The sequence below is a fragment of the Mercurialis annua genome, linkage group LG6 (genome assembly GCF_937616625.2).
Source record: "Mercurialis annua linkage group LG6, ddMerAnnu1.2, whole genome shotgun sequence".
NCBI lineage: Eukaryota > Viridiplantae > Streptophyta > Magnoliopsida > Malpighiales > Euphorbiaceae > Mercurialis > Mercurialis annua.
In genome coordinates this window covers 9,825,474-9,848,410 of record NC_065575.1, presented here as the reverse complement: position 1 = coordinate 9,848,410, position 22,937 = coordinate 9,825,474, and the positions used below count along the sequence as shown (strand labels likewise).

Below are 22,937 nucleotides of genomic sequence, written 5' to 3'. Positions count from 1 at the left end.
CCTCGCAATCTAGCCATGGCGAAGCCTCGTAAGCCGAAGAACGACGACTCGAAGCCCGACAATACGGGAGCTGTAGTGCGTCATCAAAAGCTTTGCCTCTCAATCGACATAGAAAAACGTCAAATCTACGGGTGCGTTACCGTTAGGGTTTCATTTCATTTCAATTTCTTCAGTTTTAGGGTTTTGTTAATGTTATTCTCTGTTTTGGTTTGTTTAGTTACACAGAATTGGAAATTACCGTACCGGATATAGGTATTTTCGGGCTATTCGCGGAGAATTTAGGGATTGAGAATGTGTTTGTGGACGGAGAGCCGACGGAGTTCGAGTACTATCCACGTCAGCAAAATGGGATGGTGGAGTGTAGTGCGAGGAGATGGAGTTGGGTTACTGACACTGGCTCAGCTGCCGATGCTGCTTGTTCTGCTTATGTTTCCGCTCTTCAGCGAGAGTTTATTCCCAATTTGCTTATTAATTGTTGTAAAGCTTCTTTTAGGGTTTCTAATGACCCGCAACTACAAAATAAGCATGACGATCAGTTGAATTTGGATAATGGTGATAATGGCGATATTGGCGGCGATGATACTAGTAATAAGCAGGTTACTGTGGCTAATCTGAATCCCTCGTTGTTTCTAATTTTTTCATTTTTTTGAGAATTTTGATTGAAGTTGCCGTTTTATTACTGGAATCGTTGTTTGTTTTTTAAATTCTTAACTGGTGGGTTGCATTTATGGCGGCAAAGTAACTTCGTTTGCTGTTGAAAGTACATTCATTTACTGCTTTTAAGTATGAAATGTCGTCAGTGTTGCCATGTTCTTTTGAGTTTGGTGATATGTGGTCTTATGAGTATGTTGCTGTTCATTTCGTTTAAAATTCCTGAATTCGAAATTATCTGATTTAGAGTTTTGAGGTGGTTATTTTTTCCTTTTTGTGTTTGAAATGTTGGTACGTTCCGTAGTATGAGTTTTCATGATGAGGTTATGCTTTTGTGGTTTCTCATGTAGGTTGATGTTGGGTGCAGAATGTCAAATTGATTCGCATCAACTATTGGGTCGAGAAAGCAGAGACAGGAATCCATTTCAGTGATAATTTGCTTCATACTGACAACCAGATAAGACGTGCGAGGTGCTGGTTCCCTTGTATTGATGAAGGTTCTCAGCGTTGCTGGTATAGCTTGCTTGGTTCTGTTTTGCTAGTTTCTACAATATTTGTGATTGTCCATTTAGTTTCTTTTTTCTACTTACAATCTTCCTCATTCAGCTTTGATCTGGAGTTTACCGTTCCCCATCACCTTGTTGCAGTCAGTTCTGGGAACTTACTCTACCAGGTGCGTTTATGAGAAAACTATATTCCTTCTATGCCTGAACGATTGACCTCTCTAGTTTCTACTGATGTTTAGATATCCTGTAATTAGAAATTGTCCCAGTGTCAGCCAATTTAGTGATTATCAATTCGTATGCTCTATGTGCTAAAGTCTAGTTTATCCTTTTAATTTACGTTCTCAATTCTGGCATGTTTTCTGAAATTGTTCTGCACTACTGAAGAGAGAATTTTGAATGTTGCTAGTGACGTATTGAGAGTTAATACTCCCTTTGTTCCAAAGTCATATCTCTTTTCACTTCTCCTGTCCCAAGCTATAAGGGGCTATTTGTCATATGTACCCTCATTAACCATAGTAGAAATGCATTAACAAGAAAATATAGATAGATACTAAAACACAAAAAATCACTACTACCTTAAATTAGGGTAAGTGTGATATTTTTTTTATAAATTAAATTAACTTATTTTGTTTAGATGAACTAAATATTTTAACACTTGTTTTGTCCTAAACTATCTATCAATTTGGAACAAAGGGAGTATGATTTAATATCTTGTCTGGGCAATGATGCTATAACTGCAATGAAGAAGATCTTATAAACATCACTTTTGTCTCTCTATGATTTTGCAAGCAGCATCGAGTCAAAAATGTTGCATTTCAATGTATAGAATGAGATAATGAAATGAAGTATTAGTTCATTAATACTGAAAGTAATATCTTTGAAAAAATTGTTAGCATTCGATACAAGGTTCTCGGTTCCATATATTTGCTGTTCTTTTAGGCCGACCTCTCAAGTAAATGGTTTTTTACCAGTAAACTGGGTCAAAGGAAGGTATATATATATCTAGTTAAGGAAGTGCTTGATGGACTACGTTTAGAGATAATTTACTTTCTCAGGTTTAGAATTATTAAGCAAATTTTGCTTACGGGGATCGTAACCATATGTGGGATCATTTCTTCAACTAATTAGATAACTTCCTTTCTACATCCGGGTTCGATTCCTTGTTGGTGTATTACTTGCGGGGATAGCTCAGTTGGGAGAGCATCAGACTGAAGCTCTGAAGGTCGCGTGTTCGATCCACGCTCACCGCACGCATCTTTGGGATCGAGGCTTTATTGAGAATAAACTGGAATATTGGTTCATACTTTCCTTATTTATGGAAGTAATGCTCATCTTTTGAGAGAGTGGGTAGTTATTGATACCTTGAAGAAGTTGGTGTGACGGTGTGAGAAAATTTGGTTATTGATAATATGATTCAGAAATTTACTGTATAAGTTTAATCATGCCAGTGAATATCTATTTGTAGACTATTTACAAAATCAAAAGCTTAAGTAAGGTGAAGATGTATTTGCAGTTACTACATTTTAGTTGGTTCTGGTAGAGTTCTAGGTGACGGATCCATAGAAATTGATTTAGCAAGTAGACTGTTATGGAAACTTAATAAGTGGAGAGTATCTAGGCTGTAAATAAATAGGTTGATAGATCTTATCTTAGGCCTGATCTCTAGTAAAACAGTACCTTTCCAATGCTGTTCTTAAAAAGGAGTTATAGTTTTGTGTTGCTAACAGAAATAGATTTTTTTTTTGTTTTTAAAGAGCAAAAGTAATGTTGCATCTTCCAATCTGCCGACTTTGCAATAGGTCCAATGAAGGCTGCTATTTTAATTTAATTTGAATTTTCTTTACCTTAACTATAAATCTGACATCGCTTTGCCTATGTAATTCGTTGCAATCTAGTTTGTTGATTCCTCAGCTTCTAACAATTGTTTTTTGCTTGTTGACTGAAGTGCTTCCAGTAATCCGTGAACGATATATTTGTAGGTGAACTCATTTGTACTTCTGTATTTTTGTATTATTTTCCCTTCTAGTATTCCTTGAAGAATCAGTAGTGGTTGTATTTGTCAGGCATTTACAAAGGACCTTGGTGTTCCTTATACATATCTAATGATCATTGTAATGGAGGTAATCCTACATTAGTAGTTTACGAATGCTTTTATAACCAGACATGAATAAAAACTGTTGATGCAGTAAATTGAGAGTTTTAAGGCTTAGACATAAGTAACTCAAAATTGTTTTTTGTTTTCTTTTGTACATGATTTTATATTTTTCATATTAGAATATAGATTCATTAATTGGGGAGCAGAATGATGCAGTGGCAGTGAATTGACATTAATTAAGGACTTCTATTAAAATAATCATCTCTGACCTAAAGTACATAGTTTTGCTCGATGCTCTAAACAGGATTGTAAGCAGAGAAAGTAAGACATTGAGAGGTGTAGCAAGAATAGTGGGATTCATTTTCTTTCTATGTTGATTTTCATACAGTGGGATTCATTTAGTGAAAGCTAAGCTACTAAATCATGGAGTTGTCTATTGATGATTTATGCTCAGTTGATTACTCATTTCTTCTAAATACTGCTGGAGGCGGTTCTTTGTGATGGGTATATTGTTGCCTTAATCGGTTTGCATCAGATGAAAGAAAATAGAGTGTGGATTTGAAATCCAATGGGAAAACGAAATGACATGGTCAAATTTTCACGCATATTGGGTTTGACATGCAATTGGAGTTTGGTCTCCGTGGCTGCTTAATTTATCTTAATGATGAGGATACTTATCAATATAAATTTTACAATGTGGAACGGTTAAATAGTATATACTGAAAGAAATAACATGTTATCTTTTCTTAATTGTTAACTCGTTTCGTATTTTTTTCTAGCTCAGTACTTGATAAAATTTTTATTTTCATATATGGCAGGTGAAAGTTATCATTGTCAAAATTGTTTTGTATAACTTTATATATTTCCTTCCTGTCTTTTGATTCATTTTCTTTATTTATTTTAATCATAATCTAATTATAATATATGTTAGATAAATAATAAAAAAACATATATTCATGTAGTAAATAATACTCCCTCCGTCCCAATAGAGTTGTTCACTTTGAGAAATTTTTTTGTCCCAAAACTCTTGTTTATGTCCACTTTCATAAAGTAACCAACTTTTACACTCAATTTTTCTATATTAACCCTATTTAAAATCCACTAATGAATATATTGAAAGTAAATTGCAAGTGGGCTCTTACATTAAATAGGGGTATGACAAGAAAAATAATTTTTTTTTTATAAAACCCATAAACAATAATTGCTTTTCTTAAACTGTGTGATAAAGGCAAAGTGGACAACTCTATTGGGACGGAGGTAGTATATATTAGGTAGTTGCTAATGGATTTGCACGTTTGATGTTTTTAAGAATTTTTAGTTGCCTTGTGCCTTGTGTTATGTCTTTTCTATGTTTATCTATTATTTTTCTTAATTATAATCTTAACTAAATGTACACGCCTTTAAATTAATTCATCATCATTTCTCAATTTTTCTCAATTTCATTTTGGGAAATTATTGATCAAGTAAACTACTGGTATTTGCTTTTTTTACTTTCTAATAATTTTTTTATTTTGTCGACTCTTAATGCTCTTTGTTTTGAAGATTTCCAATGGTTGACACTTGACTTTTATTTTTTTTAGCTGTATTTATTCATTATTTACTTGTTTTTAATGTTTATATCTTTTTTTAGAGCTTTTTATTTCTTTATGAGGGGATATGGCTTGTCATACTTGTGTTCTGTGAAATGCAATCGACTAATGGGAATGAGGGAATGCCTGATTATCTCATAGTCAAAAGAGTCAAAATAAGAATACCTTTGTAGGTATAAATTGTGGCTATCTGACTTGCATCACCTTTTTACTTGAACTAGTTTGTTTGAAGACATGCACGCTAAAAGACCGGGAATCATAATTTTTAGATGCCCTTCTTTTTGATGGTTGAGAGGAAAAAAGATCATTGCTTCTTCCCTGTGCTTGGAAAATAATTATTAGGATTTGGCGCATTCAATTATTTTAATTCATCAGCCTTTGAGAAGAATGTATGTGTCAGTTTCGTCTAGAGGTTGGACATGGTGTAGAAAGCTACTTCTTTGATTGTTTTAATAACCATTTGAGAAGTAAATTTGAAGGGTTTTCAAATGTTGTTTTTCCATTTGATATTTGCCTGTCAAAACAGGTCTATTTTTTATTTGTAAATATATATAGAGAAACTTTTATGTACCTACTTCGAGAATTATCAAAAATTCAAATATTTATATTAAGTTCAGTAAATTCTCTACTTACTTACCTTCTCTTGTTATCATGGTTTTACTTGTCGAAGGGAAATCTTAATTTAATGAATGTGATAAATGAGAAAAAGTTAAATGTCATGTGATTTGCAAGAAGACGGAGAAGTAAGAAGTTGATATTGAATTAAAGTAACATGTTATTTCTGGTATTACTTTGTGATGCAGGCTATCTAATTATTTTTGTAACTGGCAGGCTTTTAGATTTCATGAACTTAATTATGTGCATATTTACATTGTAGGTTTTGGGCGAGAATGATCCTCCTCAAAGAACATTTGTCTACAAATTAGATGTTCCTGTAACCGCTCAATGTATATCATTAGTGGTTGCACCATTTGAAATCCTTCCTGATCCCCATGTTGGTTTCATATCGCATATGTGCTTGCCTGCTAATCTTCCAAAGCTTCGGAATACCATGGAGTTTTTCCATAATGCATTCAAGTTTGTTATTAGTCAATCAATTTCCTTTTGTAGATATATTTCAATAGCTTTAATCCATAGCTTGGGCTGTTTCTTAATTCTCTGTGCTTTCAACAGCCATTATGAAGGATATCTTGATGCAAAATTTCCATTCGGATCATACACGCAAATTTTCCTAGCTCCTGAGGTGGCTGTATCCTCATCAAGTTTAGGAGCCTCCCTTAGCATCTTCAGTGCACACGTATTATATGATGAGAGGGTTATCGATCAGGTTTGTTTAGTCAATCAACTTGTAGTTATGATGGATGTATTACGTTTAATAGGTGGTATCTTTGTGCCTTATATGCATATATGGGTGGTGTAGAAGTGTATTTCTTTTATAATAATAGTAGCTGTTTATTTAAATGTATGTTGATCATAGAAAGACATTATCTATACTTTATCAGCAGGTTTAAGTACAAAAATTCTCCATTATTAATTCCATGAGCTGGAAACTACCCTTAATTTATGTGAGCAATTAAACAGTTTTATCTCCTGAATTTCTTAATTGCAAAATCCTACTTTCTGAATTTCTTGAATTTCTGATTTAGTTTTTGGATGTTTAGGAGTACATTGGTGAAAGGAAAAAAAACTCTATGCTTTATCAGAAATTTTTGGTCTAAATTTTATACACGTTAATATGATTAGGAAAATGGCCGTTTATCTTCAACTAATATTGTTCTCATCATGCTCTTTCTAAATTCAATTAAGTTATTGGTTTAAAAGATCAAGGAAGGTTGTAGTGGAGACAACTTGTGTTTCTCTCATGCATGTTGGATAATTTATGTTTTAATTTTGTACTATAAGAATAAATTCATTTAATTCTTAAATATCTGCTCATTTGGTTCAGTGACCATTAAAGTAGATTCATTTAATGCTTGTTAGTTGCTATAAACCATACCATCTGTCAAAGCTATTTCCCTTAGTATCATTTAAATGAAAGAAACTAGAAATGTATGATGTTGTGGCTCTGTTATCGTATTTATATTTTGGTATCACAGCCTTGTATATTGCTTCAAGTGCAAGGTGCTTATTTAAACTGCTTCTGCTTCAGAGTTACAAAATGCAATTTTTTTAAGGTTTTTGATATTAGTCAGCAACTACTACTCACATATATGTATATATCTTTCAACTAGTTATATTATTTAACCTTCTTTAAATTTTTGTTTACATTAAGATATCAATTTCAATCTTTACTTGCCTTTCTTCAGCAAGCTGATTTACCAATTTCTATTGTAACAGGTCATAGACACAAGCATTAAATTAGCCTTTGCACTTGCAAAACAGTGGTTTGGTGTTTATGTAGTCCCTGAGGAACCCAATGATGGCAAGTTGGCTGACATGATATTTTTGATGTTTGATCATGATATTTAGTACGAATTCTGAAGAAAATAGATGGTTATTCTCACACAATTTCTTAATGCAGAATGGCTGTTGGATGGTCTTGCTGGTTTTCTCACAGATTTGTTTGTCAAGAAATTTTTAGGAAATAATGAAGCTCGCTATAGGAGATACAAGGTTAGATATGGTTCTGCCCTTATTCAATCTATCATTTCATGTTTTTTTAATGAAGCTTTCTGTTTACCCCTTATGTTGTATCCTCTAGGAAATATTGACATGTGCTGGATGACTATGACATGGTTTGGTCTGAAAGAAGAGTGTAATTATGGTATTTTGTGGAATTGCAGGCTAATTGCTCTGTTTGCAAAGCAGATGAAAGTGGCGCAACGACTTTAAGCTCCTCTACTTCATGTAAGGATTTGTATGGAACTCATTGCATTGGCATATATGGGAAAATACGATCCTGGAAGTCTGTGAGTTTATTTCCAAATTTATTTTTGTTACATATCTTCTTTTTGCATTTCTTTTGAACTAAAAACATTGGGTTTGGTAAAGGTGGCAATCCTGCAAATGTTGGAAAAGCAGATGGGGCCAGAATCCTTTCGCAAAGTAAGGATCTTTTGCATCATGTCACCAATTTATTGGATGAAATAGTTGTAATTAATTGACTTTAGCTGTTCACTTTTCTTAATAGTATAAACAATGTATGATAGCTTAAATATTGTTCTATCAGTGCCGGTCATTGGCAAAATGCACTTCCATTTGTTGTCTAACCATATAATATTTCATGGCCTTGGTGATGTTATGGAATACTGGAATTAAGATAGATTTGCTTTTTTCTTCTCTATTTGCAGATTTTACAGAAAGTTGTCTTGCGTGCTAGGGATACTCTCCCTGTGAGATCTCTTAGTACAAAGGAGGTAAGTGCATTCTGCTTAAATGTACTCACAAATCTTCTAAGGACCCTTATTGAGGGTAAAATATACTCTAGAATTTTGAAACGTAAGTTTGTGATTGATTTTACCAAACTTATCATCCTATTGATTTCTCCGGAGATGCATGCTGCAATATCTTACCGGCTCTTTTTCCCTGTATAAATTGGCTTTCTTTTCTTCTTCTTTCAGACTAGGAGTTTTTATCTGGTCAGTTTTTAGAATGTACAGTTATGTACATGTCATGAGTTTTAGTTTTGACTAACACATTAGTTTAGCACTATAAATGTCTTCGGTTAATTTTTAATCATTTAAAATTTAGGAAAGCAGATAGTATTGATGTGCTTGGTCTGAGAGTGTTGATCTTTGTGGTTTCGCATGTGTAGTTTTTAGTTGTTTAGATTGAAATAACTTGGTTAAGAAGGATCACTACTGGTAGTTGTTTAGATAGAAATAACTTGTTTAGGAAGGATCACTACTGGTTGTTGTTTAGATCGAAATAACTTGGTTAGGAAGGATCACTAGTAGTATTAAGCTATGTTACCCGGACTCGGATACGAATGTCCGAGTCGGACACATATCCACATGTCCGACTCTTTGATCTTCTAATTTGATGATACTGGGGTATGGAGCATTTTGCATGCTATTAAGATTTCTAGCTATGGAGCATTTTGCATTCTTTTCTCACTTCATTTGCTCTTGTAAATTTATTGTAATTTCCTTTTTTTTATTGTTTATATTGTTCCTGTATCTTTTTCTGCATTAATCTCTCTATTATATTTTGAAGGTTACTCTAATTTATTTATTCATTTATTTGTTTTATTTTTTCATTTGCGAGTTGCAGTTTAGGCATTTTGCTACTAAAATTGGAAATCTTGAGCGCCCATTTTTGAAGGAATTTTTTCCTAGGTGGGTTGGTGCATGCGGGTGTCCACTGTTGAGGTATTGATTATGTGAGCTACAGTTTTTCACCCCTGCATGTCTCATGTCTTTGCTGATATTAGTTGCTGACTTGCCACTGTGTTATAATTTAAGGATGGGGTTCTCATATAATAAAAGGAAAAATATAGTTGAATTGGCTGTGCTGAGAGAGTGCACAGCTATTCCTGATGGGAGTACATCAACTCTGAACCCTGATTCCGATAATCGAGATGGTGATATTGGTTGGCCAGGGATGATGAGTATCAGAGTTTATGAACTTGATGGTATGTATGACCATCCAGTTCTTCCTTTGTCTGGAGAAATGTGGCAGCTTCTGGAAATACAATGCCATTCAAAACTAGCTGCTAGACGCTTCCAAAAGCCTAAGAAGGGTACAAAACCTGATGGCTCTGATGAGAATGGTGATATTGTGGCTGCTGCAGATATGCGCTCTAGGTACATTTTCAGGCTACATGGTTTATCATTCTTGCTGGGGTGGTTCTATTTCCTAAAAGTGTGGTTTTCCTTTTGCAGTTTGGAATCCCCCTTGTTATGGATTAGAGCAGACCCAGAAATGGAGTACCTTGCTGCAATTCAATTTAATCAACCCATACAGATGTGGGTAAGTCATTCTGGCCTTGGTCCATGCAAGAAAAATTCCACTCATGGTTGTGATGCAGCTAGTTCTTTTTAGCATTCAAATTTTGATCGAGAATCTGCATACTTTTATTCTTCGATTTATCATATTCAGGCCTTCCTCGGTCAAACATGTGATGTTCATCGGTATGAAACTAACATTGTTAACTTAGTTGATGGGTTACCATTTTTGACAAAGTTCATGGACTGGCCAGTTTTTGCACAGCCAAACTTGCCTGTCATTTGGCATCATTGACATGGGCTTTCAGAGTGCGTCTATTATTATAAATCTCAAAACTTAAATTTAGTTTGATTTCCCAACTGCAATGTTTTCAACTCTACAAAAGTTACACCAGACTCTCTGTTCCCTTTTTTTCCTCTGGATGGTACTGTTTACAAGATTGTTCTAGTTCGGTTGTTGGATTCAGTTATATTATTAGTATTAGAGGTACATTGGGCCGTGGGCAAGTGGTCCTAGGGCCTCTTAGGTTCAGGCAAGGGCCTGACAAAGGTGAGGCAAAGAAAGAGACTAAGCTATATAGCATAAAATACAATCTTCACATTAATATTTTACAACTTAAAAATAAATCTAGTAGTTCAAGAGACTCGAAAAAGATAATCCTCCTAAATAGCATCAGTTCCCAAAGCCAAAGTAGCTAATACAACTACTAATTGTCTTTTTTGGTTTTTTCCCTTTGCCATAGAAAAGAATGTCTTTACCTGTGGTTGCTGTGTGATCTAGGTTTGCAAAAGCATCTTTTTAATATTTTGTTTCTTGAGTTTTGAAAGTTATTTGAAAAAAGCAAGTAAATTGTTGCTTTTCCAAAAAGGACATTTGGAAAAAGTTCTGCATAAAACACTTCAAAGTATATGGTAGGTTTTTAATTATATTGATGGTCTCCATATTGCTTAATTGAGCTGCATAGGAAAAGAAAGAATGAATTTATTAGGAATAATACAAGTACGTAGGGTCTGGCTAAGGCACGTCTCCAGTGTTTCCTGCCTTTGGGGCAGCTGAGTTAGGTTGTGCCTTGTGCCTCTCAGTTGCACCTTTGATCCACATACTACGTGAAAATTGTCACTGTCTACAGAGATAGATCTTTGTTGTTAATAAATATTGAGAAAGTCATGAATCTTAAGACTGAATTAGGTTTGTGTTGGTGAAGATTATTTATCCTCCAATTGCTTTTCTTGATGAACTTAATTTTGTGTGATTGATGGGATTGACTAGCATATGAAGTGTTTTTTTAAAAATAATTCTACCTCTTATATTGATGGTTTACATTTTATACACTGGTAACAACTTTGTGAATGGTGGTGAATTTCATCAGATCAATCAGTTGGAGAAGGATGGGGATGTTGTTGCTCAGGCACAAGCAATTGCAGCATTAGAAGCTTTACCGCAACTTTCATTTTCTGTTGTCAATTCTCTCAATAATTTCCTTGGCGACTCTAAGGTTTTACATATTTTCAGTAGAATGCTGGTCATATTATTAAATGCAACATAATAATCTAATTATGTCATGTGATGGCCAGGCCTTCTGGAGAGTTCGAATTGAGGCAGCATTTGCATTGGCTAATACAGCATCTGAGGTATTATTATCAACTAATCATAAGCCACTGTTCTCTCTCTCTCTCTCTCTCTCTCTCCTCTCCCACCCTTTTGGTATCTCAACCCAGTCTTTGTTTTAAATCTTATAGCATTGTGTCAGCTGCCTTAAAACATTGCATTTATTCTACTAGAAGAAGGCCTGCAATCACATTTGGATTGTGAAATAAAGCGGCTTTCTTATAATTGTTTTTGGCTTGTTCCTCTTTTGCTAAACACATTATAACGAGTCAAGTCTCGATATCAAATAAACACTAAGACTTCTACAACAAACATTTATGTGTGTTTTTCACCGAGTTATTATTGAAATCATAATTAAAGTTTAGTTATGAATCTTAACTTTACATAAGTTGATTTCTTTGTTTATATTAATATAAGATTAGCCAAGCTTTGTTAATTATGTTTAAAAGACTGCACTGTTTAAATTCTGGGGATATATTTATGTGCTGAATTATAAATGTGTAGTCTATTTTGATATTCTTCAAAAGAATTGGAAAGAGAAACAGCAGTTATGTTTTTCGCTACAATCCGCTATCGCTTTTATGAACTTCTAGGTTTTTCCTTTTACTCAACCACTGTTGATCGCTGATGTACTTTTTTTAACTGTCAACCGCATTTTCTACGGTGAATCGCTCTTTAAAGTGCTAATGGCTAGTAGGATAATATCTTCAAAGAAAGTCCTTGCTAGGTTTTTTTTTTGACTTTTTGAATTTAGTTGCCATCTCTGAGAGTAAGTGGATTGTCCTTTATTCTTTGACTGACAGGAAAGTGATTGGTCTGGTTTACTTCATTTGGTGAAGTTTTACAAAAGTCGAAGATTTGATGCAACAATTGGACTTCCAAAGTGAGATGCCGTCCCCCTTTAGTGAAATTGGAGTTGTGGTGGTTGTAGTTTATAGTAACGCTCGTTTAATTTGTTGTTTGATGATCTTGCCAGGCCAAACGATTTTCATGATTTTCCAGAGTACTTTGTTCTTGAGGTAATGCAATGAGGTAGGATATGTAATTAGTTTTGTTTAGTGTTGTGAATGGGATTCGTGTAATTAAATCCTCTTATATTTCTTTTTATCTTTTGGTACAACGGGAATCATAGATATTACCACTTTTTTGGACATTGCTAAATTATTACTCCCTCCGTCCCAAATTGATATGCACTATTTCAAATTTCTTTGTCCCAAATTATAAGCACTAGATATTTACTTTAACAAGTAATTATCAAATATACCCTCATTAATTATAGGGAATATATTGGAAACACAACAAAAATCACAAAAAGACAAAAATGACCACTATATTAAATGAGGGCAAGTATGGTAGTTTTTCATATATTAACTCATTTTATTTAGAATTCATAAATTTCTTAATACTCGTGTTTGTCTTAAACTGCCTATCAATTTGGGGCGGAGGGAGTATTTCTTAATTGAATACAAGTAGTTTTAGTTTGTGCATATTCAGGTATAGATTGTCCGTTTAGGAGACCTTGCTCAAAAAATAGGCTTTTTCATTATAAATTTAAATGGGCTTGTTATGCTATATTGTTGGCCTATATAAAGGCTGATATTAACTACATCAAAATTCTTTTAACAAACTTAAATTCTTTTAAAGATAAGACAAAATTGGCTAAATCCAATTTTTCTATTATTTTATGTTTCTGGTTTAAATTTCATTAGCATCCATTAATGTTAAGTAGGAGTAGACAATATTTGATACACCATTTCCATGACTGTTTTGGCTTTGGTAAACATTTGTAGGTTCTTATTGTCCAACAATTTATGACGTTATGTTGCTACTGTTTAACTAAAACAATGTAATTGTGTTCGTTAGTATTGTTTTCTGCATAAACACTAATAACTTTTCCTATATCATTTTGTCCATTTATGCAGGCAATCCCTCAAGCTGTGGCGATGGTTAGATCTGCAGATAAGAAAAGCCCTAGGGAAGCTATTGAGTTCGTTTTACAACTTCTGAAGGTAGGTTTTTCTCTCTCGTGATTGAGTATGTTGTTGTACCAATTGCTTACCTGAATTTTTTTCTAGGATTGCATACAATTCTTGAAGCATGGTTATATGGTTTTCTATGATCAGTATGTGGCTATTTAAAGTTGCTAGATAAGTTTTTGTGCTTTTGGATATAACTAGGGGTGAGTAAATTTTTGTTAAACTGTTTCCATATTTTTGTCTGGTTTGGTTTGAATTTTTTGTTAGCTTCACTTTTCTGTTAATTTCATTTCAAATGCTGTTTTAGCTTTCTAAAACTCAGCTAAAATTAACTTTTTTTTTAAATTTATTTTAGCTCATATTATTTATAAAATTTATTGACATCAACAAACTAACCAAATATTTATTTGGCACAGATTTATATCCTTTTCCCTTAATTTTTTTTATTCGGTCTCTTTGTTTAGTTGGGTATTAAATTTTTTGGTCAGTTCTATTCAATATATAAAATTTGGGTACTTTAGTCTGGGAGAGTTAGGTTGGGTACCAAAACTGACTGAACTCACCCTTTGTTCGCGAACCACCAAATTGATATTGTATCCTAATACTTTTTTACAATTTCATAATTGTCCGAGTTAAACAGAAGCTTAATACATTAGGTTTTTTTTATTGCTAAACACATACAATATTTGGCTAAACAAAAAAAAAATCAAACGGTAATACTTTCTGGTTCAGTATTTCTAAGGTAATATATACTTGCAGGTGTTAAACGAATTATTTGTTTAACCTTAATTAATAGGCTCATTATGGCTCGTAAAGCATCTATGATTATTCTCTGAATTTCTAGCCTTAGAATTGATACAGCTACAGCTATGCTCCAAGATTCCAAATATATTGAAAATAATATATTTCATTTAAGTGGTATTTTGTAATGTTCACTTTACATCTCTATTTTACTTTGCTTTCCTTCCAAACAGGGGTAGTGATCCATTGATAAATGTACCTTAAAAGCCTTGACCGTTGCTTCGTGTTCCCAAACATTGTGTAATTAAATGCCATTTAGTTTAGTGTATCAATTATTGGTTTTGGGTGTTCCTGATTATTTATGAATTTTGCTAGAAGATGGAACCTATCAGCTTTATTTGGAATGGGCACAGGTTGAGGATAACACCGCATTAATGATATTGAGGATAACACTCATTAATGATATTGAAATCTTAGTTTCTCTGGAAATGCTGATACTATTAAGAAACCACGTGCAACAACTGATTTTTAATTCTTATGTTTGAATTATATAAAAGAATAATAAGGTCATAGGATGCTGAAATCTTTGTTCTCCAGTGGAAGTCCTAGTTACAGTTCTGATCAACATGGACATGCTGACACAATTAAGAAAAAAAAGAGAAATGCAACAATAGATTTTTAACTCCTAAGAATGAATTATTTTAAAAGCATCATAAGGTCACAGGAAACAGATGGAACTAAATGATTACATTGTTCGAATATAGATAGGCTTCTGAATATATGGAGTATGGACTAACAATTTCTCAGCCCATGTTTGGAGGTCAAGCCTTGATATTGTAATCATTTTAAAGTTATAGCACGATGAACATGTTTTGCAGCGTTCCGTGTTGATTCCATTGTTTATGCTTATGTTTGCTTAAATGTTCTATATACTCGCAGACCATTGAAACTCGCTGCATATTCTATATGCCGAGTGATTGATGCATTTTTTTTTTGGTCCTGTTTTGCTCTGTGGCAGTATAATGATAATACCGGAAATCCTTATTCTGATGTATTCTGGCTTTCTGCATTGGTCCAGTCTGTGGGTCAACTTGAATTCGGGCAGCAGGTTAGTAAATTAATTACCATTTACCTTCATTTGCTTGATATATAGTATTCTGTCATATCAGCTGTTTTTTCTTGGTACATTCTAATTTCAGTCTACCTCTTGACCTTGTTTCCTTCAGTTCTGTAAGCTTCTGTTTTTCTCGTCGTTCCAGCTGTTTATTCAGAAAGAAATTCTTTTAGCATTTCTTGGTTATAAGTTATGACCTATTGTTCTCTGTCTTGTTTATGCATTCACGTGAAATACATGATACTGCTGTAACTTTCCTTTAGCTTCCTGTTAAAATTTTGGCCACTTGTTTCTCCAACTTTCAGGTGGTGCATATCCCTGTCTCTTTATTCTTTTGTAGTTCTATGCACTTTGGTGGTAGAAGTCTAATAGGTATTTGAATAGGAAAATGTGAAAACTGAGAGACTTCCTCTTAGTTACTAAATCCTCAGGAAATTTGTCTGCCCCATTTATTTTTGCCTGTATCAGGCATTGTTTTAGATGGCAAAGAATTTTGTATCCCTCCGTTTTAATATTTAAACTTGGGCTTTTCATGCCACTGAGCTATTTTTTGAAGTGGTCAACGTTATAAATAAGACCAAGTATTGTTTCAGAATTTAATTTGAATCTATTCTAACATCAGCAAGTATATGGTTATGTATGTAAAATTCTGGTTTTTGCTTTTGTTGTTATGTGTCTGTAATTAGTTGTGAACGCTTACCACTTATTACTTCTTTCATATCTTGACAGAATGTGACCTTGTTATCATCTATTCTCAAGCGCATTGATCGTCTTTTGCAATTTGATAGGTACATGATTTTCTAGTTTGTTATATTTACTGGATAGAGTAAGAACTATTTCCAACTAAATTGGTATTTTGTAGGCTGATGCCAAGCTATAATGGTATCTTGACAATAAGCTGCATTCGTACATTAGTACAAATTGCGTTTAAGCTTTATGGATCTATTCATCTTGTAAGCGTCTTTATTTATCTTATTTTCCAATAGGCTTTTCATCATCTTAGCTATTCTTTCTTAATGCTGCATTACTTGCTGCAGGAACATGTTGTTGAACTTATTAAACCCTTCCAAGATCCTAAGACAATATGGCAAATTCGAATTGAAGCAAGCAAGGCACTCCTTAACTTGGAATTCCACGGCAGAGGCATTGATGCGGCATTGTCATTGTTTATAAGATATTTGAAGGAAGAACCAACGTTAAGAGGTTCTTTACTCTTCCTACCTCTAATTTTGTCTTAGATCACTATAGTTAGATATTTAATATTCTTGCATTTCCCTTGTGCTTTTCCTCTCTCTTATTCATATTCAATATCATTCTAATATCATTCCATTTAGGGTTGAGCAAAAACCGTACCAAACCAAATTGAATTTATTTTGGTTTGGTTAAAATCAAAATGGTTAAAATGAGGGGTTTGGATTTAAATAATTAAAATATTTTTTTTGGTTTTGATTTGGTTTTTATCTTCGGTTAACCAAACCGACCGAAAAATGAACTTTTAAATAATATTGTTTTTATTAATATATATAGTTATTTTTATATAATTTAGTTGTAAGTGAGCACATGTCAGATACAAGACCGGGGCAAGGGGAAACAACCTCTGTCCCAAGTCATTACTATCAATTTGCTAAAAGTTTCTTCTACCTCTCACTTTGTTCGAGCTGTAAATATCTGTACGTAATTTTAGAACGTGTACGTAAATAATATGTATAAATAATATATAAATGTAAACTAATACATATTATTTACATAATATGTATAATTTTTATCTAAATTTATATCAACCGAACCGAAACCGATACTAAATTGGTTAACTGAACTGAAATTTTCTTTAAATATTTGGTGTGATTTTATTCCTCAAGGACAGTTTGACTTTAAATTTTACTAAATTTAACAGAACAGAACTGAACCATGCTCACCCCTAATTTCATTTATGTTCTTTGGTTGCAGGGCAGGCGAAACTTGCTGCTCATGCTATGCGGTTATGTCAAACACGAGATGGATCTGATCCTGAGTATGACATCAAGAGTACAACACTTGTTGATTTGCTTAATTTGCTTGACGGTCATTTTGCTTACAACAATATATATCTGCGGCACTACTTGTTCTGCATCTTACATATCCTAGCAGGAAGGTGGGTATCTTTCTTGTTTTTTTTTTCAGTGTTCTGCTTGGTTTGATTAATTAGCATTTGCCAAGGCTGCTAAATTTTCTCTGTGCTCATAATTTGAGCATCACTAACTCATCAGTTTTGTCCTTTGCCTTTTCAGGTTGCCAACACTTTATGGAGTTCCCAGAGATAAAATGTTACGCCTGGCTGATGCGGAAACATTCGGTGAAGGAAAGAACATATTTGCAGCACTTGTTCCACTGACAAAGGTTTTGGAGCCTCCTGCAGACAATATAAAATTAGACAATGCTGCCATTCAAGAGGCTCCCATGACAGCAGAGACAGTTTTCGGTAATCATATTCAGAAGATGGATTTGGACTGCATAGATGACGGCAAAGAACTGAATACAATCTCAAACCATCATGAGCAGACAACAAATTCAAACAATCATGAGCTGAAGACATCCTCGACCAATCATGAGCAGAAGACAGTCTCGACTAATCATGAGCAAAAGACGATCTCAAGTGATCAGAGGACAATTTCAAATGATCACGAGCAAAAGACAGTCTCAAAGGATCGGAGGACAATTTCAAATGATCATGAGCAAAAGACAGTCTCAAATGATCAGAAGACGATTTCAATTGATCATAAGCAGAAGAACATCTTGGACAATCATGAGCAGAAGGTGGATTCAAGCATTCAGTCCATGCAAGAACCTTTTAAGGAACTGGATACCATCTCTATCAGTCATGAACATAAGATGCCAGTAGTTAAGATTAAAGTTAAAAGATCTGCTGCTTCCAGTAGAGCAGAAGAGGCTGATTATCTAACTGTTGAGAGATCTCGAGGTGGGCATAATGAAACTGATCGTAAACCTAGCAGCTCCGTTTCTGTTGATGCACCACAAAGGAATTCCACTGAAGCTGTGAGTGCGAGCAATCAAAATGTTGAGGAAGTCAACTCAATCATTGACCGTGGCTCAAGGATGACTGCTAGCATTGGGAGTGCAAAATTTGGAAGCAACGGTGACAATTTTGGGAAGGAACTTCAGTGCACTGCAGATTCAAGCAAGGTTTTAGTGAACCCTCAGCCTGAAGATCCGTCATCTCCTGGTCTCATGCAGGATAACAATGTTGATGCTGGTGCACAAAAGTACGCTAGTCTACAGACCCTCTCAATTGGGAGATTTGATCTTGATGGTGGTTCTTCAGGTGCGGTGGTGCCACCTTTTCGAGCAAAAGAAAAGAAGAAAAAAGATAAGGAAAAGAAACGGAAACGAGAAGAGCATAAAGGGCACAAGGATGATCCTGAATACCTGGAACGTAAACGGTTGAAGAAAGAGAAAAAACGGAAGGAAAAAGAAATGTCAAAGTTGCTTAGTGATGAGGCCAAGGCAGGTTCAGTAGACTTGCTCGTCAAGAAACCTGAACCTGTCATTAATGTGTTGTCTGTGCATTCAAAACCAAGTGAATCCGGTGGTTCCAAAATTGTGGCCACAAATTTTGAGACGAAGCCTGAGCCGTCAGAAGGTAACTCGGCACCTAGATTTCGAATTAAAATCAAGAGTCGGACACTGACAAAATCATAGTGTAAGAATTGACATTTTCAATATAGAAGCTGATGGGATAAGTTCCCTTCAAAATTTTGGCATGTACATTTCCAGAATTTGTATGAATCAGCAGCACTTTAGGGAAAATATGTAATTGCTTGAGTTGAAAGAAACTGGTCCCACTGCTCAATGCCTAATGCCCATCCATCTTTTTTGTTATAATATCTAGTTGGGAAGCATAAAGCTGAAATAGATAGTCAGAATTAATTCAGGTATTTGCATAAAACAAAGTTGAATTTCTTCTCTTTTATTGTTTGAGGTTTTCGAAATGTTCCCCAAGAAGGCGGGATCTCAGTTATCGTTAAATAATTGTATGTTTCATTTTAAGACATATCTATTGCTCCATAAGTCTATCTCCAATCCGCAAGAAAAATATTGATCTGAAAGAGCCTGTGATTATTTAATTCTACTTGTTGAGATGGATATATGAACGTATCATTTTGTAGTTTTTTAGATTAATTAGTGTCGCTTTACGTGTTTCACACGTGGCTCGTTGTAACTCGTCGAATAATGACGATTATGATTTGGGTAAAAATCTTTTATTAGGAACACACACTTATTAATTAATTAAACTAATAATTAATATAGTAAAAAGTGTAATGTTAAATTAATTAGTTCAAATTCAAAATTTTAAAACAATAAAATAATTAATTCATTCATGTACATAAAAATAATAAAAAATCAATGTTAATGATAATATAATAATTAAATTAAAAATATATTATTAGTATTTAATAGTTTTAGGGTACTTAAATTTATTCAATTAAATATTAGCTTATTTACATAGGGATCAAGACTTTCACTTAAAAGTAATTAAATAAATATAATTGTTGAATTTTTCTTTCTGCCAGTACATTCATCAATACTATTTTTAACCATATATTACACGTATTTACCAAAATTACTACTCCATGTCAAACTTCCTAATTAATGAATACATAGGCTATCTTTTCGGCCAAAAAAGAATTTGATATCAATTACTCATCTTTTTCTTGTAAAATAGAAACATTCACTTCTAAAAAGTAGGTAAATTACGTATATAATATAGTTCAATTATAGTTAGAACTCTAATCACAATATCTAACTAGAATTTTAATTATACTATATTTTTAGTAATAAATTAAATAAATAATTAATCAATGACCATAAAACCGTTATTTAGTAATATATTAGGAAGGATTATTCAGTAAATTTGCTTGTTCCCCCTCTCCCCTCCGTGCTTTTATATATAGTAAAGATAGATAAGACTCATTTGAAATTTTCTTCCTGTTCAAGTATCTGTTTTGTACATTCCTTATTTGTTTTTAAAAATTGGACCAATTTACTAAGAGTTCTTTTACTCGATCATTGCCTGATTTTCATACTGGCTTCATCTTAATCTATCTGAAAAAAGATATCGAGGGTTACATAAAGATTGAAGTGAGCATGAAGTGAAACAATTAAATTAGATATAAAATGATGTACTCTCCCCGTTTGGAAATAATTGTCGGTTTAGAGAATTTTTTATAGTTGCTCATAAAAAATTTCATTTTAGAATAAAAAAAAACATTTATTGATATTTTTCATAAATTAGTTCATTGAAGAAGTGTTTTTAAATTTGGATTGGACATGCCGGTCGAACTGGTTAAATTGGAAACAGACCAGTGGTGTGGTTCAAAAACTGTAAAAAAATCGGAATTGCGGTTGGACTAGACCGAATTGAACGAACCAAATTGGGGCGGTAATCCAAAACGTTAGTTAAACTAGCTGTTGAACCTCTTGTCGAACTGGACAACGAGAATAGTGACAGAAAATTTGTCACTAAATATCTAAAATCCGTTGTTAATTTTATATTTTTCAGATAATTATAAGTTTCACTTAGCCGCTTGAACCGGCGATTGCACCCAACTGAAAACGCGGTTTTATCTGTTTGGCTACCGGTCGGTTTTTAAAACACTGATCGAAAGAATATAAAGAACAAATAAAGAGTTATAAATATAAATGTTAACAAGTTTTAAAAAGTGTTTGATTTGGTCAAATATTAAGCTTAAAATCATCCACCGTCCCTGACTTTAGGGACTCAAATTACGAAAGTCTCTAAGTTCAATTTTCGATCACAAAACCCCCTGAATTTCGATTTCACAATCACGAATGTCCTTTTACCCAACAATTTGACTAAAATACCCCTAAGAAAATCTAGCCAAATCCAACTCAATAAAACCAAACCTAAAACTACCAAATCAAACCTAAAACCACCTAATTAAACCTAAAACTATCTAACTGACCTAAAATCGACACCAACTTGTCCGCCGTCAATTTCTTTTTCGACAGAGAAGTTGCAGCTCCTCCTCCTCCTTTGGAGCAGATCTGCTCATCGTCTTGTTCCTCAGGCGAGGAGCAACAGCTCCTCACGAGGAGTAGCAGCTCGTCAGGCGAGGAGCAGATGCTCCTCGTCTGAGGAGCTAGGCGAGCAGTAGATGCTCCTCGCCTTGTCTTTGTCTTCTCAGACGACTAAGTTCGTCTAAGACGAACCTCAACAGATCTGTTGAACGTTGACAATACTGGACCGTCAAAAAAAATTGAGCGATGGATAGATGGTGGCAGATATTCGAGGTGGTTTCCGCCAGGTGTGTGGCGGTGGTGAGTGGGTGTTGATTTTAGGTTTGCTTAGATGATTTTGGATTTAATTAGGTGGTTTTAAATTTGGTTTTGTTGGGTTGGACTGAATTAGAGTTTTTTGGTTTTACACGTGTTTAAGGTATTTTAGTCATTTTTTGAGTAAAAGGATATTCATGAAATTAAAGTTCAGGAGATTTTGTGATCGAAAATTGAATTTAGGAACTTTCATGATTGAAGGCCCTAAAGTCCGGGACAGTGAGTGATTTTAAGCCAAAATATTATAACTTTAAACATATTTGATATTTTTTTTTATTTTGTGTGAAAATGGCTTGAGTGACAATTGTTCCAAAACATAAGGAGTATATTATAAAGTATCCATAAAGAATATCGGATTCCGCTTTCTGTAGAAATCAAAGCTTGTATAATTAAGGTTTTACTATTCGCCGCCTAAAATTACTACACACGATCCTGAAAATTATCATTTTACCCTTTGAGTAAAAAACAAATTTCTTAACAAAACAAAAAAATGCATTCTCTCAAATAGATTTGAATAACCCGATTAAAAAGACGAATAACGCTCATAATTCGTAAGAAAACAAATATCCACCATCTGAAACTAGCGTATCAGAATTGCTGAGGTAATTTTTCTATTTTACATCGTTTTTAAAATTTTTATTTTTTCAATTATTTTTAATGGACCATCGCCCAACGATGAGGACCATCGTCCCATGATGGCCCATGGCCCATAAGGCCATCGCCATCCTAAAGCGATGGCCCATATGGGCCATGGCTATATCATGGAGATAGCCCAAAATGGCTATCTCCATGATATTATTTGTTCCCTTTGGGAAATTCGCCATTTTTTCGCGATAGCCCAAAGGGATAATTGTCCCTCGGGGACGATGTCGTTCCTGAGGGACAATATGATTTTTTTAAAATTTTTTACTTTAAATAAATAAATAAATTTAATTAATTAAATAAATAATTAAATATTTTTTAATTAATTAATTTTTATTAGTTAGAGATTAATTAAATTAAATTCTATTAGTCCTAGTATAAGTTTAGGATATGCATTTAGTTATAAATTTTATCATTTGTACTTTTATTCGACTAAATTAAATTGGTTAATTGTTTAGTTAATTTTAATGTTTTTAATTAGAGTTTAGTTTTGTTCGCGAATTTTTATATTCATGTGCTTAATTTTATTTTATAATTGTAATTTTATTTAAGTAGTGTGATTTTATTTAATTTCTTGAAAATTATTATAATTATTTATATTAGTTATTTACGTTTTGCAGGTTCATATAGAAGATTTTGGCAGCGACGGTATCGATTACAGTGGACAGGTTTATTATGAAAACGGGTTTGAAAGTGATACCAAAGCAATAAATTGGGTAAAGGGAATTGCTATACGGATTGGGTTTGAGCTGGTTATTTCGTCTCACAAGAGCGGGA

The 22,937-nt window shown here is 33.7% G+C and overlaps 1 protein-coding gene and 1 non-coding gene across 3 annotated transcripts; both read left to right on the top strand.

Annotated features, from left to right (window-relative positions):
• On the top strand, positions 1-19,014 carry LOC126653955 (transcription initiation factor TFIID subunit 2). 2 transcript variants are annotated; one of them, XM_050347960.2, is made up of 25 exons: positions 1-131; positions 218-596; positions 1,019-1,164; positions 1,258-1,324; positions 5,719-5,918; positions 6,015-6,168; positions 7,179-7,263; positions 7,363-7,454; positions 7,625-7,750; positions 7,833-7,886; positions 8,132-8,197; positions 9,054-9,151; positions 9,245-9,586; positions 9,665-9,752; positions 11,098-11,223; positions 11,303-11,359; positions 12,140-12,219; positions 12,313-12,355; positions 13,259-13,345; positions 15,072-15,161; positions 15,897-15,955; positions 16,030-16,120; positions 16,205-16,370; positions 17,115-17,298; positions 17,435-19,014. In XM_050347960.2, exons 1-25 carry the CDS (start codon positions 16-18, stop codon positions 18,861-18,863), a joined length of 4,425 nt encoding a protein of 1,474 aa, XP_050203917.1. In that variant the 5' UTR covers positions 1-15; the 3' UTR covers positions 18,864-19,014. The 2 variants fall into 2 exon arrangements, with proteins under 2 accessions (XP_050203917.1, XP_055962233.1); XM_056106258.1 differs by lacking the exons at positions 1-131; positions 218-596; positions 5,719-5,918 and having other exon boundaries at positions 1,011-1,164.
• Positions 2,335-2,407, top strand: TRNAF-GAA (transfer RNA phenylalanine (anticodon GAA)). Its single transcript has one exon. It is a non-coding gene; the product is annotated as a tRNA-Phe (tRNA).
• Positions 19,015-22,937: the final 3,923 nt, after the last annotated feature.

Coding starts and splice junctions, on each gene's coding strand:
- LOC126653955 (XM_050347960.2), top strand. CDS start 16: ATGGCGAAGCCTCGTAAGCCGAAGAACGACGACTCGAAGCCCGACAAT. Junction 9,587..9,664: donor GCTGCAGATATGCGCTCTAG/GTACATTTTCAG, acceptor TTCCTTTTGCAG/TTTGGAATCCCCCTTGTTAT. Junction 13,346..15,071: donor TCGTTTTACAACTTCTGAAG/GTAGGTTTTTCT, acceptor GCTCTGTGGCAG/TATAATGATAATACCGGAAA.